General features: G+C 35.2%; 1 protein-coding gene across 1 annotated transcript in view; it reads left to right on the top strand.

Moving 5' to 3' along the window:
* UNC16_1 (JNK-interacting protein) overlaps positions 1-18,204 on the top strand; it is a 59,124-nt gene extending 40,920 nt beyond the window's left edge. Inside the window, exons 13-21 of the mRNA XM_051217321.1 lie at positions 1,208-1,403; positions 2,849-2,983; positions 4,589-4,811; positions 7,535-7,906; positions 9,769-10,100; positions 11,109-11,240; positions 13,804-13,911; positions 14,794-14,931; positions 16,302-18,204. Coding sequence (XP_051064706.1) covers positions 1,208-1,403; positions 2,849-2,983; positions 4,589-4,811; positions 7,535-7,906; positions 9,769-10,100; positions 11,109-11,240; positions 13,804-13,911; positions 14,794-14,931; positions 16,302-16,393 — 1,728 coding nt within the window. The 3' untranslated portion in view covers positions 16,394-18,204. The remainder of the gene's footprint in view (positions 1-1,207; positions 1,404-2,848; positions 2,984-4,588; positions 4,812-7,534; positions 7,907-9,768; positions 10,101-11,108; positions 11,241-13,803; positions 13,912-14,793; positions 14,932-16,301) is intronic.
* The last annotated feature ends 9,014 nt before the right edge of the window (positions 18,205-27,218 follow it).

Consider the following 27,218-nt stretch of genomic DNA (forward strand, 5'->3'; position numbering starts at 1 on the left):
GTAAGAGTGAATGGCTGCAAAACGTTACACAAGTGCACGAAATAAAATGATGTTCCTATGTAACTTAAGGCTGATGCACATATACACATTAATGTTTTCCTCTGTTTGATTGATCTCTTGTATAAAAGATCCATCTTTTATTCTCTTATTGATCGTGGTTGTTTTTTAATCTGTAAATTATCATCTGATCAATCTAGTCACCTTAAATTCTTTTTAATATAACTAGGACAGATACCACCTCGGATTTTATTAGTTCTCATTCTGTATAAAGCATATCATTTTTGTTTGTTTACAATCATTCTTATGCTAGTGGAAATTGCATGATAATTAATGTTAACGATCTAAATATGTGGAATGATAGTGAGAACATCATTTGACTATGGATTTATTTATCATGTTTAATTCATCTTTTGTCTAATATATTCAACGATGTTGTAATTACTACAGTATCTATCAAAGTTCTAGAAATTTTGATTGTCAGGTGTTCTCATCTGTTTACATTATGGTTATTTTAAAAACCAACACTTATGCGTTTGACTTCAACAAAATGTTCTCAATCTTACTATCGTATCATATTCACACTATTCGGCATTGTGTTGTTAATTATATAGCTGTTCCATCCTGGTATAGAGACTTCCCGACAGTCATTGTATATAATCTCTTCACTACAGATCGAATCTATTACCCTCAAATGTCCTGGCACGGCCGAGAGTGAAAAGAGAACGCCCTCTCTCTCGAAATGCTTTCCCACGGTCACGCGTACATAGCCACTGCCAAGGAAATCTTACTCACTGCCTTCTCGTGGCGGGGGTGTTGTTTATGAAATTGGGAGGACGAAAAGCGAGTGTCCGTTGCTTTAACCGGGTTGTTGGGTATGGAGTAGCCATCTGGAAGAGTTGGAAAATTCTGATTCCAAATGAATTGTGCACATTGGCTCGAGAATTGTGAGGGAACAGATGACGTATGAACGTATTGGTGGTTACCGGCTTCGATGAGACTATTTCTTCTTACGTTGTTCCACTGTTTTGTTGATTGGACCTTTAGGTCAAAGGCTCGGGGTGCAGATGCATTCACTGTTTATCTACCCATGAATTTCCGGTTTCAAAATTATTTTTAACTTTTTCTGTCCCACAAATTCATTCTTGACAATTTCATGTTGTCGTTAGTGTGGCAGTTCTTTTCTTCTCTTTTTGAAATAAATATATAGTATCATCTATGGCTGATTGGTCGTGGTGGTTCAGGAGATTATTCAAATTCCAACGATTCTTCATTATCAGTAAATCGTGGTTATCTTGGACAAGTGCACATATTTGAACCAACAAAATTCACTCAACCTATTAATAGTTTTGATTTAGATAATGGTTTCTTGCCGACAGCAGCTGTTTATGTAAAATACAATGAAGGTATTTTGTTCTGTTATTATTATTTTTACTACTATTATTGTAATTTATTAGATTCATCATTACATCACAAACTGATTTTAACTAAAAAAAACATTGAAAGTCAAGAGGAATCGGATTACTGTTCTTTCTTAGTAGTGAACTCTTATTAAATGGGCACATAAAATACTTACTTAACAGTCTGAAGGTTAGACACTCGTGAGGCGAGTTCGTTAGGCTTTATTATTTATTAGGTTTCTAATAAACACCAAAGCGGGAATAATTATTCTGTCATCCTTAGGTGAAGAGAGATGAGACACTGATATACTACTGGCACTTGTTGTGTCTTGTTATTATGGTTTAATACACCTACGATGTTACGGATTTGGGAACAAAAACGATTGAACTACTCTAATGCGACCTTTTATTTTCACAATCGACAACAGCCATTTACACAACATATCAAACCTCAACGGTTAACACAGGAAGAAGAAGGAACCGCAGATAACTTGATATTTGTAATAGGACAAACAACACAACCGGAATCGGTACAAAAGTTGTTACTATCGTGGCAGAGTATGACCTTCAGGCAAGCGGCAATTACAACCAATCAAAGGGCAAGGGTCATGCGGAAAATCGAATAGTCAGAAATTGTGCGTGCAGGTATCGTTCCCAAAGAGATTTTAGCATTTCTAACACACCTTGACTATCCTTGTGACCTCCTTTGCAGTGCTACAAATAGCAAGTGCGTTCTATGTAAAGACGCATGGAGATCGCGAACTGATATTGAACTTTATTTCTCCGGGAATTTGTTGTGGTAGACGTACCAGTACCTATAGTCAGTATCGATTTATTGCAAAACTCCGATTTACCAGTTAATCCTCGACGGCGTTAACCCATAAACAATGAACCTACCATGGTGATAGAAGGAACAATCCTTAATTCTTGATATATTCATTTATTGGTATCAAAAGACCTGTATGATACACATGAACTACGTGGAGCTCATGTATATTTTATTTATGTTTAGAGTGATATATCAAAAGTCGAAATACTAATACTGTTTCGGAGAAGTATATTTCATACATCCACTAATGGGTGCTGACATTGAGAGGTGGTGAGAAGCAGAGTTGACACGTTCGCCTTCTACTACCCAGCGATGCATTCTGAAATAAATTGAACAGGTTTCAAAATTGGGACCAGTTGTGTCAACCGTTGTTAACTATCCATTGATACATCTTTATGTTTTGAATAAGTGATTCACTTGTGATTGCTCAAGGTCCCTTGATGGTTATCTTATATTTAATAGTTGACTAGACCGTACCGATCAACTTCAACATTGTTATAAACTGGCTATTCAACTACTATTCTCTTGCTCTCAACATTTTAACATTTAACTTCTGTTCTTAGCAAATCCTCTTCATAATTCCGTTTATTTATTTATTCATGAAAATAAATTTTTTTTACAGCTGCATCAACTGATCCATCCTCAATGGAATTAACCTCAAATCATGAATACATTGAATTTACATGGGATATCAATGAATCTTATGATAATAATAATAGTAGTAATATGAATGAGACAATTTGTAATAAGAATAATGGTATGTCAATATTATTTCTTGGTTAATTTAGGCTAATAATTTATTTTTAACTAGTCAGTAGTTGTAGAGTTTTTTTTAATTTTTACCAGACTGATAGGTTCTGGGTCCGAATCCCATGAGACGCGGTCGTGAATGCGCACTACTGAGAGGTCACACAGTAGGACGAAACAGCCGTCCAGTGCTTCCAGGCTTTCCATGGTGATCTAGCTACAACTACAATCTCCGCAAAACCCCTTTTGATACCAATTAATTATCCCTATTTCCAAATTCAATTACCCATACTTGTAGGATAATTCATGATTAAGATGAAATTTAGCTCTTATTTTTCACGTCCACTAACAACTACAACTACATAGTAACATTGGTTCAGTGATAATTTCCTCGACATTTCAGTAAGAGTGATAGGAAAGACAGTTACTGAAAAAAAGGAGATTTTATTGTTTCAATTAAAGCAGTCAACACTTTGAGAAAACAATACTGCCTATACAATAACAATGATGACTTTATAAGCATACAAGAAGATAATATATTCAAAGTGAAAGTGACCAATCCGAGAATAATTTCAAAAGTCAACGTGGTAACTATAATGTTGATGTTTTGATTGACTTAATCATTCATCAGAACTGAGAATTATTGGCAAAAGAAAAAAATGTGTCGATAAATTTAGATTTTGGAGAGAAAAACAGAATGAATATTTCTAGGATGAAAATGTTTCACCTGTGACAGTGGCTTCATTTTTTCAATCACTTTACAATCAATCAAATAAATGATTAACAGTATAGATGCATTCTATTGTTTGTTTGTTTATAATGAACTGAATTCCTTGGAATGTGTAGTTTTTAGTAGTGAAGAGAAGAAAGTAGACTAATTGGAACATGGAAAAATTAAAGAGTGTAGACAATGGAAGATGGTCGCTTAATATCCTGAATTGATAGACGTTGGACATGTACACTATTGAATTCTGGCTCAGTGATCTGGAGGTTGAGCGTCCGTGCACGAGATCGAAGATCCTCGGTTCGACCTCCTATGATGGGGTCATGTGTACGGACTACCAAGTAGTCTCTTACTAGGATGAAACAGCTGCACAGTTCTTTCAAGGTTTCAATGAATGTTAACTTAGGTTAGTTCGCATTATTAATAATATTCAATAATCTCCAAAAATCTCTGTAATGATAGTTAAAGGCACAATTACAGTATGAAAGATTAGATTTTGATTTTTACCTGTAGTGGGTAAATGAACAGTCGTTTTAAATGATTGTAGGATTTGATGGCAAGTAACAATTAGAATAATAATGAATAAGACTGATGAATCTTACTTTTGATATTTAGCAGGGTCGTGTGTGCATGCTACTAAGGTAGAGAGTCTTCATACTAAGATGAAGCAGTTGTCTGGTGCCTTCTGCACTTTAATGGGACGACCCCAATTGAAATTTTGCTTTGATGAATACAATCTTTAAACTAAAACAATGTACACAAAAACCTTTTCAGTCACATTTAATCTTTGTTAGTTTGACGTTGCTTTTTCATGTTTCTGTAATTCTTCTCTTTCATTGAACAAGTTCCTTCTATCAATTTCTACATTTTTAAAAACTTGTTTTTTCTCAGATGGTTGCGTAATTTTAGCGTCAAATGATGGACGATTTCTAGTTTATAGATTATGTTATAGCATGAAGTCAACCAGTTCGTCTGATGTGGCCGGAAATAATGACAATAATAATAGTAATTATAGTGAGCAAATTGTTTCAAGTCATTTCAATGTTGTTGGCTTACCACAATTAATATATCGATTTAAAACAAATAGTCAAGGTTTAGTGGCTAATGGAATGATGTAAGTTATGTTAATTTGATGATGAGTTGCTTGTTTTGTTTTCAATTAATAATTAATGTTACGATTAAGAGTGTTAAATTATGAGTACAGTCTTCTTCAGCGTAATGCCTGTTATCAATGGACGTTGGTTCGAATTGCCAATATTAAATTAGAATGATGAGATGAAAATAACAAGATAAGGAATAAAAGAGATCAAAGTTGCAATGGTAATAAAAGAGACTAGATATCGGGAGTATGTTTTTAAAAGACATAGTGAATAAGAATCTATGAAAGCATATTGAAATTTTAGATCAGAAGCCAGATAAATGGTGAATACATCTACTCCATTGTGAACAATTTTGTGCATTTTCGCCTAAAGTCTCCAATTACTAATCGCGGTTATCGCACTGATCCTAACCAGGTATTCTGCATCTATCGGAATAGTTCGCATCAACATTCATTGACTTTATAGACTGAAACTACGTTTAGTGTCGGCTACTCTACAAATTCTTCCAACCTGCTTCTACTTCAGTCAACTTCACTCTTCAACGAATATTGTGTTCTGGAAAACATAACACCATATCCAAGTTGATGAAAGTATAAAACTTCATCAACCGACTTTCCACCTTTGCCTAGTACATTATGCTTGACCTCAATATTACTCACTCAGTTGTTCCACGAAAAACGAGCCATGCGTCAAAGTTATGTATGATCAAAAAGCCCTCAACCTATCTATGTTTTTACTTCCATAGGTCATTTGTTACAGAAATAATTTAGTACAAAATAAACCCAACATAACTTCATTTAACTAACAAAATACGTCATAATTTTATTCCTTCATACATTTATATGTTCGTTCAACACTGATCAATGATATTAAGAAATACAACCGTTTGACTAAAACTAGTAAGAATCAACGTAAATGAATCATATAACATATTGAATGGGATATTTTCTAGTATTATAATCTAAACTAGTAATAATGATAAGGTAACCTCACTCGGTCGAAAGAAAAGTTTGTCATGAAATCAGTTGATCTGCAGTTGAATCAAAATTAATGTAGTTGATTCACACAACAATTGGGTTTGTTTTAAACTTCTTTGAAATCGATGAAGTGATGTCAAATGGGTACCTGTGATTATCTACGTTTTATCGAAATCTACTGATAATTATTGTTACTTATTTTAGAAAATAGCGAAATCGAACGAATCTGGCCTTCTGATGACGCGTTCTATGTGTATAAATCGAAATACCAAGGCAACAATAAACTTCGACATGTGTGTACTCAACGTACATTACTGATTAAACGAACTTAAACTAAACCCTCAAATGGCCTGGTATGGCCGAGAGTGAGAAGAGACCTCTCTCTCACTCTCTCTCTAAATGCTTTCCCACGGTCACGCGTACATAGCCACTGCCAAGGAAATCTTACTCACTGCCTTCTCGTGGCGAGGGTGTTGTTTATGAAATTGAGAGGACGAAAAGCGAGTGTCCGTTGCTTTAACCGCGTTGTTGGGTATGGAGTAGCCATCTGGAAGAGTTGGAAAATTCTGATTCCAAATGAATTGTGCACATTGGCTCGAGAATTGTGAGGGAACAGATGACGTATGAACGTATTGGTGGTTACCGGCTTCGATGAGACTATTTCTTCTTACGTTGTTCCACTGTTTTGTTGACTAGACCTTTAGGTCAAAGTCTCGGAATGTGGCACCCTAAGAAAACAACCTGCTTCTGTTTGGGCGTCCGGACAGTATCCTAGTCTTCACAAAAATCGAATGATAAAGTGTGGCGAATTTATATTTGGTGCCCCTTTGTACCAGTTTTTCTGTGTTTAAATAAGTAACATAAATAAACTTTAGAAAACTCTCGATCCAATTTCTTGATGCCATGAAGATAAACGAAAGTTAAAGGTTTGTATCTATTCTTTAACCGATGCTAATACATAGAGTAAATGTCCATGTTGATACAATTTGTTCAAGATCTCCTCTAAAGTTTATTTATTCAGGATATGTGTTGTAAAACTTCCATCACCTCAGGGAAACTTACCTCGAGACCACAGTGCCAGCGCGATACTGAAGGTCCTGGGTTCGAATCCCACTTGCATGATCGTGGATGCGCACTGCTCAGGAGTCCCATACTAGGACGAAACGTCCGTCCATTGCTTCTAGGTTTTCAATGGTGGTCTAAAATTTATCGATTCATAATCTCAATCAGTAACTTTTTTTTTTAACTGAAAGGATTCTTTCTGATTATAATTTTGTTAACTGAACTGTTTTCTTCCCATTATTATTATTTCCCTCTCGTACACTAATTTCTGTTCGTTGTTGTTCTTTTTATATTACGCACTTCACCTTCTCTGTCACTTCACAACCTCATGGATGTTGTGCGGCGCATATATATTTTGGTGCTCCATTGTGCCACTGTTTGTGTTAAAATAAATAAATAAATATTTTCAGATGAATCAATTGTCTAATCCTAACGAAGGCTTTTTTCTGTATAATTCGGATATTTAATCCGGTCATGAATGTTAGCATATTTTTATTATAAGTCAGGTTTGTATATAAGGGTTCATCCATTATGCTATGATATTTGTATTTCTTCACTTCTGATCGATTGTTGTTTACTGTTATTCTTATCATCGTCGATCGAATTGTTTTATATTCATCTTCCTTCTTTATCCCACCTACTTATTTCTTACTCATCCACGTTTATTCACTCTGTACATTCATATCATTCTTCTATAGTTCACGTGATAATTATGTGTGTATTGGTCTATTCAATTCACTTGGTACAACTCATATTGTTTGCTTTCAATGGCCATTAACATTTATGCAAAATCAACATAATCATACCGTAAATACATCATCTTCAATGATTACTTCTACATCCAACAAAATACAAACAAAACATAAACTCATTAATTTACCGTATGAATCTTTATCAACTGGTCCGTTAATTATGGCTTCTTCGTTTTCATCCTCCACTTTGTCTTCTTCTAATCCTTGTTCTACTGTGATTGAGAATAATATTTCAATAAATGACTATATTTGGCTTGGTACAGCTGGTGGTGGTCATTGTTATTGTTTAGCCGTCCAATCTGGTGATTTTATAACAAGGTTAGTTATGTATGTGTATTTGTTTTTTTTTTTATATCGTCTCTCCCTGCGAGACTATAATTTATGGATGACGTTTGAGCAATACTTAAGTAGTGGTTTCGAGAAAATTTAATCACTTATTGAGATTACAAATTAGTGTAAGGAATTGATTTGCGGTTAAGAATTAGAGCTTTACATCTCGAATTGATATAAGCTATAATGCTCAAGTGTAATTTAGTCATATGGATGAATGAATTTCACACCAAAACTCCAAAGTTCAATTTTAAATACGACTGGTTCGTCTATACATTATAATTTTGCCTTTCCGTATTCTTTTTACTTGTGATGTACGCTAAATGAAATAATTCTTCAAGTTTACTATCAGTGTAGATCTGTATTGGTTTACCTCCTGCCTTCCAAATCATATTTTAGTTTCTACTTTTACTGTAAGTAATTATAGTGTGGCCATCATTGCACGGTTATTGGGTTTCCTGACGTCCTTATTGATAAAAACTTTTTCGGTATGGTTAAAAAAATTGAGAAATAAGTGATTATTATCAGAAAGGGTTTTGTGGAGATTTTAGAAATTAAGTGGATTGGTTGAAGTTAGACATTGACACCGTTGGATGCCGCCTCAGTGGTCTAATGTTTGAGAGCTCGTGCGCGAGACCGATGGGTCCTGGGCCCTTAACTCGCGGGGGGCGGGATCGTGGATGCACACTGTTGAAGAGTCTCATACTAGGATGAGACAGCCGTCCAGTTCTCCCAGGTTTTCCATAGTGGTCTTGCTTCAATTGACTCATGATTTCAAATAAGTGGTTAGTTAACCTGCTTTTGAAAGTTTGTGCTCATATGATAATGAATAAACATTTTGTTGCCTGTAATAATTTGTTCATCTTTGTAGCATAAACTGATTTCATTGCATGTGCAAATTCTCATTTTTACATTTTAATCTTATTTTAATGAAAAAATTCTGTCAGACGATTCTATATATATATGGAGAGATTACTAAATGATAGACGCATATCAACAGTAAGCTACTCGTATTTGACCACAGATGCCTTAAAAGTATTTCTCGCATCTGCTGGGATCACCGGGTAAGTAATAGTAAGGTTAGAAGTAGGGTATTAGGGAATGATGGTAAATCAGTTGATGAGGTTGTGGATCTTCACCGACTGAGATGGTTGGGCCAAGTGTTGCGTATGCCTGAACACCGATTACCACGATGCGGAATGCTGACTAGTGTAGGGGATGGTTGTAAGAAAGTTAGGGGTGGCCAAACCAAAACATGGCATCAGTGCTTGAAGTCACTAAGTTCTATACTGAACCATGTTGGTAGATGCAGACTACTTGGTTGGGGTCCAGGTGACTATCGTTACCAATGGTTGGAGAGTGTGGGTGACATGGTTGAGAATCGATCACAATGGCGTAGGTGTATACACTCTTTGTCTTCCCTTATACCGTGAGATTAAAACTACTTTATATCTTTCTTTTTACGAACTAATTCTTTCTTCCTTATACACAATTTTTCATTTAAATATTACTACCATTGAAGTGACTACTTCTATGAATCCGGTGTTCATGTTGTTGTGCTAATGAGGTGTGGCAACTTAGACTGATGTACATATGTGTCTGGTCCTACGTTGTAGCTAAATGACTGACTGACTCAGTGAATAATCTTTTTACTCACTATATTATACTTTTCCATCTTACTCTTCATATAATTTATCGCACTGAGAAAAGATACCCACCTTATATCGGAGTAACTCAGTTCAGAGTTCCTTTTTATTGGTGATATTTTACATTTTTCCTTATTCTACTCTTAATTTACAGAAATATATGTATTATTATTATTATTTCATAAATATTTTTAACATGTACAGTTTAGCATTACCAAATGAAACTCCATGTCTACATGCAATATGCATTAAACCGTCTACAACAGGATTGTCCGACATTGTTTGGTTAGCTGTATCTGGCAATCCTACAATTTGTGCATCATGTGAGAAAATTTCAACATCTACAACCGATAGTAATCGTAGTAATATTGATAATAAAGACATTGATGATGATGTTATCGTTAATCAGAAAAAGTGTCAACATAATGTAAATAGTGGAGTAAGTGTTGGAATGGCACGTCTATTAGGATGTTGTCCTAAACAAAAGTGTATTCTACGTCAAATTGATTTAACCAATTCATTGTCTTCAATGTTAGGTAAGCTTGGGGTAAATTATTAATTATTATTCTGTACATAGTTTAATTATCATTGCATTGTAGATTTAAGCCATGTTTTGTAGATGCAGACATATCTGGTTGTGGTCAAACTGATAATCATAATCATTGACCGTTTGTGATGCTGGATACTGTGGCTTAGAATCGTTCAGAATGATGCAGATAGATTAACTTTTTTTCTTCCTCTCAATCTTGAATTTCTGTATTCTTTCATACATCCGTTTCCATTGTGTTATTTTATACCATATTCTAAAGGTTTAATCGTTCTCATTATGTGCAACAGTTGGTCAAGTGGTTCGGTCATACGTTTCTTTTATTGTCATATTGTAATTCAATAATAAAGTACAAATTTATGTTGCCGAACATGAGCAACATACTTTATTTACTTAAAAGTAGGTATTACTGTAGATGAATGAATAGATTGGTTTGTAGATGGATCAGGATTAGAGTTTTCAACCGGTAATGATTGGAAGCTGGAAACGTTTATTGATTAACATCATCGATGAGCGTAAAGTAATTCACTTGTTATTGAGATTTATGTGAATGATTGCATTTTAGGTCGGTTAAAGTTAGATAGTTGTTTTCTGTATTAAACTCATTGCTAAAGTAAATAACAGTTAACTCAAGGCAAAAAAGAATTCATATTCAAACTGACAACAGCAGTCAACACTCAGTACAGACAACAGAGATAAAGTTTATGCATCAATCAGTAAGAAAATAAATCAGTTGTTAGTTTACGAATCAAGCAATGAGATGTTCATGACGAATTGTTCTATGAAATACTAGTTACTTATGAGTAGTACATTTTCTGGTTAACGTTTTTTTAGCGAGTTTGTTTTCTACGGGATGGGGACGCTAACCCCCATGCCCAACCCTCTTCCTTTATCCGGGCTTGGGACCGGCAGTAGCCCCCGGAGGGACTCCAGGTGGAGTTAATATAATTCTCACTATTATCTGTTTATAATGCGTTTTTTTCTTAATTCTTTATAGATATGGAAAATGTTACAGATCCGATTGATTTAACTATATGTCGTCTACTTATTATACCACTGACTAGTGATCATGAAATATGGTTTGCTACTCGTTCTGGTCTTATTGCTCGTTTACGTTTGGATTACTCCAGTAATTATTTATTGACTTTTTATCTATCGATGAATCATGTTAACAGAATTGGATAATTATTAAAATTATTAAGCGAGCAAAAACAAAACTATAAGTAGTTAATCGTTTATTAAGTGATTAATGGCGTTTGGCAGGAAATCCTGTATGGACTTGGTTTTCGTGGCTGTCATCAGCAAAGTATATCTGCTACCTTACAGGAACTGGTGCTGTTTTTATGAATAACACATGAGTTGACTAGCTTCACAACCTGAGACTGTATCGTTAAATTATTCTGGCCTTCTGTAGGACTGGAATATTTACAATTGGTTGTGTAGTGACCAAGGTCATACTTTCCTAGTCTTCGTCATATTGCAACTTAATTGTTTACTTTAGTACAGTCGATATACTAAGTTGCATTAGCGAACTGATAGTAGTATGTTTGATGTCATAAGGATTTTATAACAAAATAAAATTTCAAATTTCATTATGTTTACAAACCTATCTAGGTTATAGAGCCATTAGAAAGCTGGGAGAACTAAACGCTCGTTGCGTCTTAGTGATATACACTTATGACCAACAATCGGGAACTGAATTAGGGCCACCATGCCTATGCTTTGACACTTAACCTGTAGAACTCTGAATGGGGGGATACATTGGTGGAATATTACACGACTACTTTTCACTATCTTCAGAGAGTATTTTTGTCACACTCAACTTGGTTGAACTCCATTAGTCACAGATTTTCACCAGAATTTCGGAAATGTCTTTTCTATGTGTGTCATTTTTGAAATCTATCAAGGTGCATGTTATAATATTTCTCAACTTTATATGAATAAATGAACGAATATCAACATTTTGTATTGATCCGATTTTTGGTCGACAACTATTTATTGTCGAATGCTTATTCTTGGACAGGCATTACGTTTTAAAGCTAGAATAGGTTCCAGTGATGCTTTAGTGGCCCGGGATCTGATTCCAAATAGATTGTATGATTGATCATAGAGATGGTGGAGAAGATTTGTAGCTCAGGTGGATGATTTTGGTGGAGTTTTGTTCTCTGAGCTGGATGGTTTGGTCGTGGAGCTTTCATCGTTCTTCTTCTGGTGATCCCATTGGTGTCCCTTTCGTTTGTTCGTAGATCTTGTTGTTGAATTGAAAGTATGTTGTTAGGCATAAATTGATGAGTTCCTGTAGACTTTGAATTTGAAGCTTCGTGTATTTGGTGAGGTTTGTGTCGTTGTTGAGCAGCAGGGATGAACATCAATTAGCAGTCAAACGGCATGATATCTCTTCACTTATATCAATACACGTGGACAACTGCGGACACTCATTCGATTGGAAAAATGTGGAAATCTTAGACAGAGGAAACTCCAAAAACACCAGAGAATTTTTAGAAGCCTGGCACTCAGGTCAATTAGCAATCAACAAGCATATTGAAATCAATCCAATTTATCAGCCAATCAGAAAAATCATGCACAAACATAAGAACAAAAATCAAACCAATGGGAGACACAACCAAAACAAAGAAGTAAACAACGACAAATTTAAGGTCAATAAGAACCAATCAACGTCGAGGTGCACAGAACAAGCTTTGAGACACATATGGAGGAATTCAAACACTTCACTTCTATCTGAAGTTTGTGCTGATGATGTTGTTCAGAAGAACGATGAAAGCTCCACGACCAAACCATCCAGCTCAGAGAACAAAACTCCACCAAAATGATTGATCATAATTTCTCGTATATTTCATCGACTTAAACCGCGATAGTAAATAACAGAATTAAATAAATCAAAGACGAGAATGGATTTCGAATACGTATATTTTGTACAATTATTGTCCTGGACAGATATTCAGAGGAACGAAGCGAACTGACGCACAGGAAAGGCGTGTGAACCAACTCCATTTAATTAAGTCGTTAATCTATATTTATAGCCAGATAAAAATAAGCTACAGACATGTAATGAATAGAATAAGAAGTGTACAAACATATGCGCTCATAGAAAAACAGTCAAGGTTGATAAGTGAATAATTAACAGAGTCAAAGCGTAACTCAGGAAGAATGGATAAGTTGACCTGTCCATAAACTAGAATATGTTATCTGGACTTAACATAGTAACCGACACTACTATGTAACTTTACAAAGAATTGAAATCTAGTTGTTTTTTTTAATACGATATTGTACTAAATCTGAGATAAACAATTGTTTACTTGCGCAACTTTACTAATCAGTCTTAACAACTTCATTTTATTACTTCATGTAGAAGTTGACTTTTCATTTATTTCATCACAAGGGGGTTATATCAGTACATTTCTATTCTTGATTAATTATTTTTCATATTTAAAAGTACTAGTGAAATTAAAACAAACACACAATCTGTATTCATGCCCATTATATAATTAGTGCGAGTTAATTGTTTTACCTTTAAAAGATTAGAAATTTGTCTCTTGGATATTGATGATTCAGTTATTTTGAATAGCCAGTTACTATGGTTAACTCTTTTCACATTTTAATAAGTAACATCATGAATATGATATTTAAGTATAAACTAATAAATTTTCTTTCATAATTTTATAATTATGTAGAATATAAACATTCATCAAATGAGGTTGAATTGTCCAAAACTTCTTCAATAACAATCAGTTGTCATGGTTATCGACGTCCTGTATGCAATTTACTATTAATTCATCAAAGTATGTACTACTTACACTATTTAATGAAAATAATGATCAATATTATTTTGATTTTTACTAAAACAACAAATATTGATCCTTTGAAATTTGATCATAACTACTGCCTAGGTGTTTCACGTCGGATTAAAGCTTGTCTTGATGACTTAATCGAGTTATATTGACCGGGACACTCGTTGTTTTAGGTCCTTCCGTGATAGGTAGATCGGTTTGAATGGGGAAGGATTAAAAGCAGTAAATGTAGAATCTAAGCGCTCAGTTGTACAGAACTGTAACAGCAATAATTTGTTTCTGTGAGACAAGTATTCATAAAGGATAGAGCTAATTAGAAAAGCTCGTGGCTTGACTTAACACACCTTCATCTTATTTATTTTCGTATCTGTCAGCAATAACTTGGAAGTATAAAACACATATATCCAAAGTGACAAAGTGGACGTGTGTAACTGGCCTTTCTCATGTTAGAACATTCCTACCCTACTTTCTTTCTCAGTCACCTTAAAGATTAAGTACTCTTTTATGTTGTGAGTAATCCGGGGGTAAGAACCATCTACGCACCTCTAATGAAACTTGAAATTTCGTTGTTTATGGAACGTAGTAATGTTTTGTGATAATATTGTTCTTGTTCAGCCCCCAGATAGATGTACGTTTGTTAAAGAGCAAGATGTTGAATCGTTGCAATACAATTAATTCACTAGTTGCAAGTTTATTTATCTAACTATGAGCCTTACTGTTTGTATATGTAATATTGAGTAGCTCTAGTTGGTTACTTAATTCGATGTAGTGAGGTTAAAAACCTATTGATTGAAAGATTAAGTTATACAATAGAGAATATCTTCTTAACTGTTTAAATATTTTCTTGTTTTCAATATTCAAATCATTTTCAAGTTTGTCAAAAAGCGATTAACAATGAAGATTTGAGTTATTTAATTGTATCAGTTGGACATGATTATGTTGATCTGAGACAATTTCAAGAACAATATGAACAGAAAGATGAACAACAAACTCATTTTCCAGTTGATCAAAGTAATTCTTTTATGAAGTTTATTTTTTCAATTTTGTAACGTTGTACTAATGTACTTTTAATTTCCTGGCTTAAAATTCTTTATATCATTTTCAATGTTCAATAACTGTACTTTTCTATATCCAGGACTTTCTGCCAATTTGTTCATATTGTGAGTGAATGTAGCATGTCTGAATTTACTCGTAGTTGCCTATTATGAATAAGTTAGTGTATCTTAAGCCAATATGTATGACGAAACAAAAAAAAAACCCAGTGAAATTCATTACTTGAAATGAAGTCTGTCATCGAAATTACACTTTATTGTGCAATATTTGTCTACTAAATTAGCGAAAATATGTCCAGTGGTTCGGGATACAATAAACTCGTTGTGAACCATCTTTGTTGAGCTATGCGCATCCTTCGCAAGCTCTAATGCTATTTGAAACTTTTCTGTTGGATGTACTTGTACCCTAACTTTAATGTTCACATTGCGATTCGAAACCATCGCCCTTCGCTTCAAAGTCCCAACGCATTATCTACAGAGCTATTAAGTCCAGATAGTCACTTATGTGCTTAACGAGTATGAGGGTGTTTGAAATGGAATGGACTGGGTATGTATTTCAATATGAATATCAACTCTGAAATTCATTACATCTCACTGATGAATCCCAGACAGGACGAAACGGTCGGTTTCTATTACACAGTTAGGCGCACGCCAAATATGATGACACTTTAGATAAATCTAACTCATTGAGACTTCGAATCACCATAATTATTATCAGAGTTTTGGGTGGTATGTGCTACACAAAGACTATTACTGCATTAAAAAAACTGCTCATTCGACGAATCACATAAATATTCACGGGAAACAAAATAGAACAGCAAATTCTGTATATTACAGTTGATTTCATGGATAATGACCATCCTTAATGGTTTACTGAAGGAAATGGTATGAACGTCACGAATATACTAAATATGATACTACATAAACTTAAATGCAACGGTGATGACTTCGACAAAATCATAAGAAGTAAAGCTGCTAAATAACCACACCAAGCACTATACGTAACACCTCTACAGACATTTTAAACTGTCTTCTGCATGTTGCCCATCCTTTGGAGAGAACACGTTACTTTGATCGATCAATATATACATGTTCTCTTGTTCTTGTGCAGTTAGGTAGGTAGGTAGGCAAGTGGCTTATCGAGAAACATTTCTTTTCACGTCATAAAGTATCATTCAACGTGAGTCAGTAAAGGATAATGTGTAACTATAACTTATTTCATAACTACATCTGATCAGACTGATAGTTTATAGTTTTATAGTTTTGTTTCTAACAAATTTATCTTGTTAACCAAACATCATTTCTTATTTATTTTCTATATTTATACAGTTTCTAGCATGAGGATTCGTGTTAATCGTTCACGTCAAATGGGTTCAGGTGCTCATGCCATTGTTTGGAGACTAACCGATTTATCCCATTAAATTATCTAAATAATCATTGTTCAGAACAACATATATAAGCGAACAATATTGTTTTCGATTAGATCTTCATCAGGCTTTACTCTAATATACAGTAATGTATTTATATGCAAATACGAAATTATTAAACCAATCAAGGTAGTTTATGAGTCAATGATAATAATGGAATAGATTACATAATAAGTGAAAAGTATAAATTGATAGTGTGATAACAAGTGCACCGGTTATCATAAACTACCTTGATTGTTTTAATAATTTCATATATGCATATAAATACATTACTGTATATTAGAAGTAAAGCCTGATGAGGATCTAATCGAAAACAATATTGTTCGCTTATATATGTTGTTCTAAATTTACAATATGGGAATATTTCAAATTATCACTGTTCTCAATTTATCTTGATCAAAACACTTTCTTTATTTCTCAGCTTTATACTACTTAAAAAACTAAAAAGTAGTTCAACGTGCTTTATAGGATAATTTCTCGTAACAACAATATAATTGATACAAATATATTTTCTGTTCATTCTAATTCTATTTACTATCATGATATGATAGTGAATCTTCTCAATACATTCAAATAAAACATTTTAACATTGAGTATTCACGAACTTACACTATCTAAAGTATATTCATCTGTTGTGCATAGATTATTTCCTATCACTTTGTCTATTACTAATCAGATTAGTACTGATTTGACTTAAACACCAATTGTCAATGATAAATCAATTTGATAAAACAATTTAATATTTGTGATAAAAGAGCACAATTCCAATGAAGGACCTTTTTGTGTCTTTCTTTTATTATTATTATTATTATTATTATTATTATTATTATTATTATTATTATTATTATTATTATTATTATTGATGTCGATATATCTTCAACCGTTATCATCGTTGTTGTTGTTGTCGTCATTGTTGCCATCGTTGTTGTGCAATAATTTATTTATTTCTTCTTCTCTCTATCTCTGCATTTAAGCATATGCTTTTCTTGTTTTTGCTAATTATAATTTTCTTTCAGCATTATTTTTTTTGATGAGTTCAATGTTCAAATGAGTGATATTTTGTCGTTTGTACTTTTTTTTTATTGAAAAAAGCATTTAATTTGTAAAACTCAGCTACGAAGTAAAACAGATTAGTGTTCATCTAGTTCTTGTCGCTAATCGACATATCAATTAAATTAGAACATGGATTCTTAGTTATGTAACCGTTATTGCTACCTTGATGTGGTGGTCGGGCTTGCCTATTGTGACGAACCAATCGAGCTATATTAGCTGGAACAATCGTTCTCCAGGGTCCTACCATGCCAGAGAACGGTAAGATAAAAAGCAGCGAACCAAAGATCTGATGGCGAAGTCGTAATTCTGACTGTACAGAGATGTGACAGCAGTAAGGTGTTTCCTTCAGACAACCAGCATGACAGTGATGCTGCCTTCTCACAAGGACGGGTGGGGTTAGAAAATGTCGACCCAAAAATGCAAAAAACGCCTTATCCCGCGGATATCCGTCCTCGGCGATAAGGTCACAACAAGTACGAAGCAAACACAAGAATTACTCATAGAAAGGTCTCGTGTGACCGACCTCAGGTCTTTAAGTTCACATTTAATCCAATTTCCCTTTCCGGTGCCCTCGGAAGGAATCTTCCACGGTGTGCGCAACCGGGAAGTGATAACCGCCCTCATACTTCCAACAGCACTCGAGACCATTATATTTATAATCAACCTCTTTTTTAGTTCTTATTATTCCTCCTACATCGAATTTCAACTCTAAACTTCCTCTTTTTGCTTCTTTCTCAAGTGTCACCATAGCCAACGATTCTAGTGCGCAAATCACTGTCCCAGGTCTACTGAAACCTGGCTCCAAACTGCACATTGGAGTCTTCAACGTACGCACCCTATGTCAAATCGCTCAGCAGGCTTCCTTGGCTAGAACCCTAGAATCTCGTACCATTGATGTATGCTGTGTCTCCGAAACACGCATACAGGATCCTAGTGTGGTTATTCACTTGACCTCACCTCGGCAAAACGGAGAGCCCTCCGTGTATCTGACGTCCCGATGGCTAGTTCTCGTGGACTGGCAGGTGTAGGCATAGCACTAAGTACGAGGACGCAACAAGCACTATTAGAGTGGATCCCCGTTAACAGTCGTTTATGTGCTGTTCGGCTAAACGGCTCCGTATGATTGTGGTAGGATAGGGACACATGTCGTTGCTCTTTTGTCGTTTCTGCCTACACTCCCACCGACTGCAGCTCAGATGAAATGAAAGATGAATTTTACAGAAAGCTATCTGAACTTCAGAAAGCTAAACGTTCAGACATAGTACTCGTAGGGGGTGACTTTAATGCTTGGATAGGTAGTTTAAACCAAACAGAAAGGCATTTAGGTGGGTATTTTAGTATTCCGGCACAACGAACAGATAATGGTGATCGTCTGCTGCAACTGTGCTCAGACAATCATTTATTTTTAGCAAACACAAATTTTAAGCATAAGGAGAGACATCGTCTAACATGGCGGATCCAGTGCACCAAACCAATGATGGACTCAAATAGACCATATTACCATCAGTCATCGTTGGAGAGGGTCGATAGAAGATTGCCGCTCATTCTGGAATACCTGCTTGGACTCCGACCATGTTCTAATGCGAGCACACATCTGCTTGCGCCTCACTGGATGCAGAAAAGCCATACCAAAAAGATCCATTAAAATTGAATTGAGTAATGAAAAAACCAAAAGTAGGTTTCAGGAACAACTGAGGTCATACTTTGGTATTCCTGGAAACGAGGCTGACCCAGACGTTTGGAAAGCTATACAAACAGCTGTAGAAACAGCAGTGACATCTATTAGTAACTTAAACCAAAGAGTTACAAAAAAATCAATGGATTTCTACTAAGTCTATTGCACTGATGGGTTCTCGTAAACTCATCCCATCAGGCTCTGAACACGATGAAGAGCGAAAACAAATCAGATCTAGGTTAAGCAAGAGTCTAAGGAACAACCGTGAGCAGTGGTGAGCAACGAAAGCAAAAGAGATGGAAAAGGCGGCGGCTGTAGTTAGCACATGACAGCTCTACAGACTGATAAAAGAAACGAATTAAGAAGTCAAGTGTGAGACTATTTTGGAAAGAGACGACACTTATCTACTCCAAGTCCAGACGTTTAGAACGATGGGTGGAATATTTTAAGGAGCAGTTCAACTGGCCTTCAGTTACTCAACAACTACCTACCATTCCCAGAGAGCGTGACTGGGACATTGAAGTAGGTCTCTCAACGCTAGCTGAGGTTCAGAAAGCTATAGCTAATCTGAAACGAGGATGAGCAGCTGGTTCAGATGCCCTTAAGAATGGTGGTCTAGTTTTAGCGATTAGGTTAACTAATATTTTATCTAAAATCTGAGAGTTAGACGTAATTTCATCTGATTGGTCGTAATCACTAATTTGTCCGATATATAAGAAAGGGTCAAAATCATACTGTGATAACCGTAGAGGGGTTAGTTTGACCAACATAGCATCTAAAATACTGGCCTCAATAATTATCGGACGCCTAACTAAGATTCGTGAACTGCAAACACGATAGAATCAAGCTGGCTTCATTCCCTGGTCGTGACTGCATCGACCACATGTCCACCATTCGTCAGGTTCTAGGACACATGCATGCTTACCGGCGTCGACAATGATGGTCTTTCTTGACTTAAAAGCAGCATTTGACTCGGTAGACCGCGAAATTCTGTGGCATTGTCTGTCATTGAAAGGTATACCTCAGAAATACATAAAACTTGTGAGGGCTTGTTACTCGAACACTACTAGTCAGATCAGTGCTTATGGGGAATCGTCATCTGCTTTTACAACCTCATGTGGTGTCCGTCAAGGTTGTCCACTTTCTCCATTTTTCTTTAACGTCGTCACAGACCTACTGATGCAAATAATACTCTCACCAACTGAATTTTCGGGTATCGATCTCTTACCAGGAGGTCCACTCATCGACTTAAAATACACAGGTGATATAGTCCTGTTTGGTGAAGACGCTGATAAAATGCACAGTCTTTTGATAACACTGAGCAATAATGGCAGAATGTTTGAGATGTGTTTCTCTCTCTCTCTCTCTCTCGAAATGCAAGTTGTTGCTTCAGGACTGGTCTGCGTCAACACCTGAACTAGGGATAGGGAGTGAAGTAGTCGAACGCGTTGACAACTTCATTTATCTTGGAACTCTGATCAACCCTAATGGGTTGGTGTCTGACGAAATCTCAGCACGGATTCGAAAGGCTCGTTTGGCTTTCGACAAATTACGTGACCTATGACGAAGGCGAGATATCCGTTTATAGATTAAGGGATGAGTGTACTTCGCGGCAGTTTGTTCTGTTCTACTTAACGGCTGCGAAACGTGACCATTAGGAGTAGAAAATGTTCGTAAGCTACTAGTGTTTGACCACAGATGTCTTAGAAGTATTGCTCTCATCTGCTGGGATCACCGGGTAAGTAAAAGTGAGGTTAGACGTAGGGTATTAGGGAATGATGGTAACTTCTAGTCTGACTCATGTTGGTAGATGCAGACTACTTGGTTGGGGTCCAGGTGACTATCATTACCAATGGTTGGAGAGTGTGGGTGACATGGTTGAGAATCGATCACAATGGTGTAGGTGTATAAACACTCTGTTTATGAATCCAGTGTTCATCATGTTGTGCTAATGCGGTATGGCAAGTTTGACCAACGCATATATGTGCGTGGCGGGATCATGGGTACGCACTGCTGAGGAATCACATACTAGGATGAAGCGGCCGTCCAGTGGTTCCAGGTTTTCCATAGTGGTCTAGCTTCAATTGACTCAATTGATCTCACCTGATGAAATTATTAAAAATAATCTTTGAAACAATTTGTCATTAGATAACAATTGGTTGTTTGCTTAATCAGACCAGTAGAGATAGTCTAATATTTATTAGACGAGTTCGATATTTCCCCACCCTTATTATTATTATTATTATTATTATTGTGATTGTTGTCGGATTTTGGTGTTAAAATATACTTATGTTCTAGTTCGGCCAATCAAGTGTTCTTGATCTGAATTGTATTGAAGTCCTGTAGAGTAGACATTGGAATGGTATGTAGTATAGATATATGTGTAAGGCAAATTAGCGTCCCATTCGTGTAGATGAGGAATACAGATCGTTATCCATCTTATAATTCTATTCATCCTAATAATGTTCGATTTAAACTGATTAATGAAATGTAAACGTCTAACTGATATTGACTTCTTTTTACTTAATTTATGACTGAAAAGCAGATCAGCTTCATCTTCTTATCTCACTCTCGAAATATTCTACTGACTAGAGTTTTAGCTGTTATATGAACTTTGGTTATGAAACATCGTCTTTTGCGGGAATCCACCATGAATCATAACGTCAAATAAGTCCTTTTTTTCGTATTTCTGTCATTCTTAGGAATCATCATGTTTGTCAAAGAGTGTCATTTAATCTCAATAACATACTTCAATATTACTTGATTCGTATTCCCGCTGAGTACAATCAATTTCTGGACGACATCCAAAGATAGATAGACCAATAAACATTTCACTTGTCTTAAATATCACGTAAGTTAGCAAACCTACTTATTTTATAAATTCAATCAATTCTAACTTTGCCTTACAATAAATCAAAATTAATGTACCAGATTCTTGTTTATCATATGAATAACTTTTTAATTTCGTTCGGTTAGGGTGTTGTTTACGAAATTTAGAGGACAAAAAGCGAATGTCCTGCGCTTTAACCAGGTTGGTAGACACGGAGAGTTCACCTAGGGGAGTTGGGAAACCTTAATTACAAACCAATGGCACACTTAGGCTCCAGTATCCTGAGTGTACAAATGACGTATGAACCAATCGTTGATCACTGGTTACATACAGACTGCATCTCCTGAGGTTGCTCCACTACCTTATGGATTAGATCTTTAGGTCGAAGACTCCGGGTTTTACCCCTTAAGTAGACTAACTGCCTCTGTTTTGGGCCCTTGAACCGTATCACAGCTCACATACAAATCAAGTGACTTGTATGGTGCACATATATATTTGATATATTTTACACTGAAATTATCATTCAAGTGAGATAAAACTTGAAACTTATTCAAGGTATTATCACTTTCAAATGACAAGATGCATTAGCAACTATTATTATTGTTAGTTTTTATCATCATAGATAACATAAAATGAATGTGTAACAATAAATGGGTAATCATGCGCGCTCACACACACGCACAAGCACACTGATAGTTATACTCATGCTTTTAATAAAATGTGATATATATATATATATATATATATATATATATATATATATAATGTGTATATGTATGTATATAAAAATAAACTTATCATCGTATCTGTGTTTAATGTTTACTGTTATAGAGTCAATAGAAAGTGTCATTGAACTTTGAATACTAAACAATAAGATGAATATTCTTATTACATTATCATCATTTCAAATTTTATCTAAATTTTCAAAATTGAAAATATTCGAATTGGTTGATGGATTATTCTGTGGAATTGTTGTTGAAGGACTAAAATAATAAAAAAATATCATAGAAAAGGAAGGTTTGTTTAACAATCATAGTAATATATAAAGGTTTATCAGAACTTAGTAACTAAGTGAATAACGCGATGATACTGGGTTCAAGTCTCAGAGTGACTATCAACTCTGATATGCAGATATGTTCAGTTGACGAGTCCCAAAATAGGACGAAATGCACGTCTTGGATTCTACTGCTAGCCACTATCTATATTTGCTTAAAAAAAATTAGTTTATTATCTGATATTTAGATTTATAAGCTTTATAGTTATTATATACTTTATGCTTGAAATTAACTAGAATATAAGAGATTAAGATAACTCCTATCATTACTAGATTTACGACTTATGATATCTATTCGTAGTGTAAAGTTTTCTCATTGACAGGAACAAATCAACTAATCCAATTAGTTGAATTCACGGGTCGATTAAAGCTAGACCACCATGTAGAGTCTAGAAGCAATGGATGGCCGTTTCATCCTAGTATGGGACTTCTCAGTAGTAGTCCGCATCTACGATCCCACTCGCGGGTTTTGGGTACAGGAACTTTGGTTCCTCGAGCGAATGTTTAACCTCTAGACCACTGAGCTAGCCGGGAACCAACGCTGTTAATGTCTACGTTTAACCAATGCAGGATATTGCGCGACCGTCCACCAATGTCTTCAGTGGTCTCAAAAACAGACACGGTTGAACTTCACTGATCACGGCTTCTCACTAGAACTCCAAGAAATACCTCATGTAGGTCCTGAGTTCGAGTCCCGCTAGCGGGATCGTGGATGATCACTATTATTGAATAGTCCCATACTAGGACGAAACGTCCATCTAGTGCTTCCAGATATTCCATGGTGGTTTAGCTTTATTCAACTCATCAATTTAACCACTAAAAATTACTAAATTATTAACGAAACCCCATTCTGGTAATAATCCAATTAGGATATAAAAATTGAAGCAATTCATTTCCATTGTAAATGATCATCTTCGTTTAAACAAATCAGATATGCCAATAAGAGATTTATCAGTCCCAAACATCAATGGGAAAATACACGTAAACAATACCAAGTGAATTTAATTATTTTCTACCATTAAATTTATTTAAAAATGTACTAAGTGACTGGAAAGAAGGACACCTGATCAAGATAACAAAGAAAGGTGATCTCAGCAAGTGTGATAACAACAGAGGCATCACTCTCCTCTCAGTACCAGCAAAAGTCTTCAACAGCCTACTGTTAAACGGAATGAAGGACTCCGTTGACACCCAACTGTGAGACCAACAGGCTGGATTCCGTAAGGATCGATCGTGTACAGACCAAATCGCAACACTACGGATCATTGTAGAACAATCAGTTGAATGGAGTTAATGACTCTACATCAACTTCATTGACCACAAGAAAGCTTTGACATTAACACCCGTCTACGCAAAATACTTCAGATCCGTTGGTCAGACACTATCAGCAATAACCTACTATGGGAGAGAACAGATCAGATCCCAGCGGAGGGAGAAATCGGGAAGAAGCGCTGGAGGTGGATAAAACACACATTGAGAAAAGCGCCGAACTGCGTCACAAGGCAAGCCCTCATATGGAATCCTGAGGGCCAAAGGAGAAGAGGAAGACCAAAGAACACATTAAGTCGAGAAATGGAGACAGACATGAGAATAATGAACAACAATTGTATAGAACTGGAAAGGAAGTCTAAGGATAGAGTGAGTTGTAGAATGGTGGTTGGTGGCCTATTCTCCATTAGGAGTAACAGGCGTAAGGAAGTAAAGTAAAGTAAGTAAGTAACGTAACGTAACTCTGAGAATGAGTAGAAAGAACATTTCAATAGAAAAGCCAACAATGTTATTTGAATGTAAATACAAGGATGACCATTAAATTATAACTTACATCATAGAATTCTGTGGTAAACTGCCTGATGCATTGGTTAACATGTTGGTTATAACTGGAGATTTAGGAATTTGCATGTTTGTTAATAACATTTGACTGAAATCATATAGCAAAAGTTATTATATTACCATCTTAAAATTTTGAATGGTAATTCTACTAACTATTAACATCAAAAAGGTACAAGTATATATAAGCAATTGTCTACGTAATATACTCGATGTCCGTTGGTCAGATACAATCAGCAACCACCTACTGTGAGAATGGAATAAACCAACTTCCAGCTGAAGAGGAAATTAGGTAAATACGTTGGAAGTGAATAGGATATACATTGAGAAAATCATCAAACTGCATCACGAGACAACGCTAATATGAAATCCTGAAGGGAAACGAAAAATAGGAAGGCTGAAGAATGCACGGCATCGAGAATCGGAAGCAGATGTGAAAAGAAATGAATAGTAAGTGGAAAGAACTGGGAAGGATTGTCCGGGATGGAGTAGGATGTAGAATGCTGGTGAGCAACCTATGCTCCTCCATAAAAGGTAACAGGCGTAAGTAAGTATCCTACGAAATTACTGACGAGTACTTGAAGTTGTTTACATAATAATCTCTTTGTACATACATGTTGGTATTTTATTAAATAACATAACTTATAGTGTTGAATTCTTAGAGCTAAATAGTTGATTTGTTGAGCTTTCATTGTAACTTTGGAGAATATGATAATCATCTAGTTCATATAGACGTAAATGCTATTTCAGATAGAATTATATTAACAATCGTTCCATTCTCATCAACAGCTAAATAGTTTCTGTTGTTCAACTAGGCGAAATTGTTAGAAACCATTTCAAAAATAAGAGTAAAATGTTTGAATTGTCTTAAGAGTATACTAAGTACCTTAATGTATACACATATTTGAATGGAATATATTCAAATTCACTAGTTAAAGTAACAAGTTATTTAGTGAATAAGAACACAAATGGGGACAATTGAAAGTAATTTGAATACAAAACTACAGAATCTCCTTAGTACAATCTGAGAATCATACAATGAATACTTCAGTTGCAAAATGTCAATCAATCGTCTCTGAATTGAGTGTTCCTTCATTTTCACATCAATCATTCTCTGTGCTTATTCTCTTTTCTTCGATCTTCTTAACCTTCTGTCACCAGGTATTTCACTTTCGATTGATGTTACATACTACTTATATCTGTCAACATTAGTAGCACACACTACAGTTGAATTCTAGTTATGAAAGGAATTACCTAATAGATTCAAGTTTAGGAGTTGATCCAAATTATCATATACTCGAAAAGTGTTTTGTTTTAATTTAAGAACTAGGTAGGTTTAAAATCATCTTAACTGATAGCTGCCAGCTATACAAAAGTATTTTATATATGTATAACTAATCAAGAAGCATTTGAACATTCTAATAAATCTTACAGAAGAGAATACCACGACTATAAGTAAATTAGATAGGGGGAAAGGTGAGGTTTACTGAATAACCCTTCTGGGGCTACTGCCGGTCTCAAGCCCGGATGAAGGAGGAGGGTTGGGTATGGGGTTAGCGACCCCATCGCGTAAAATACTAATCAGAAAAAATAATTCAAACCATTTAAGTTTTGCCCTGGGAGTTAGAAAGCCTTCATTTAGAAGAGTTATGACGCCTCTTAGTGAAAGCCGAGTTCATTTAGAAGTCATGAAGTTGATGCCCCTTCTGACAACTAGAGCAACAATTAATTGAAGTAAGTATTGATAATAAAGGCATCAATGGAAGAGTAAAGAAACAACTGATCAATTCTCTTTGAGGACGATAGTTGAAAAGATTGGATTTCTCTAGATATCGTATCATTATTCATGAATTTATCGTTATTCCAAACAGTCGAATTTATATTCAAATAAATAGCAATAAATTTCAGCATTAGCCACAAAGAAACCAGTCCTAAACAGTTACTGTTAAGGTAAACGGTGAATGGTCATTTTGTCTTGCATTCTATACAAGTCGATGGAATAATAATATGGTTTACCATCAAGCTCAATGTTAGTTGATTTCTTTCTAGAGATGTCAGGAAATGGATCCCTCAAAAAAGTTGTCAATGATCTAAATTTCTGCTGAATTGCAGTAACAACACTTTATCATTATGGATCAATATATTATTAAAGTGTTAAAGCAGTTGAACAGTGTACACTCAGTAGTCACTTTCGTTTGTGGGAACGAATGTAACAATCAACTAAACCTTTTTGACGTATTATAAAAGTAAACGGCGAGATGGTTCTTTATGCTCATTTAACAATCATCAATTATACTCATAAAATCTATACTCGTTTAAACATTGGATCTATGGTATGCTTTATTGAAGAGTCTCAAATTACGTCAAAACACTTGTCTAG

Source organism: Schistosoma haematobium, chromosome 5, assembly GCF_000699445.3.
Source record: "Schistosoma haematobium chromosome 5, whole genome shotgun sequence".
In the NCBI taxonomy this organism is placed as follows: Eukaryota; Metazoa; Platyhelminthes; class Trematoda; order Strigeidida; family Schistosomatidae; genus Schistosoma; species Schistosoma haematobium.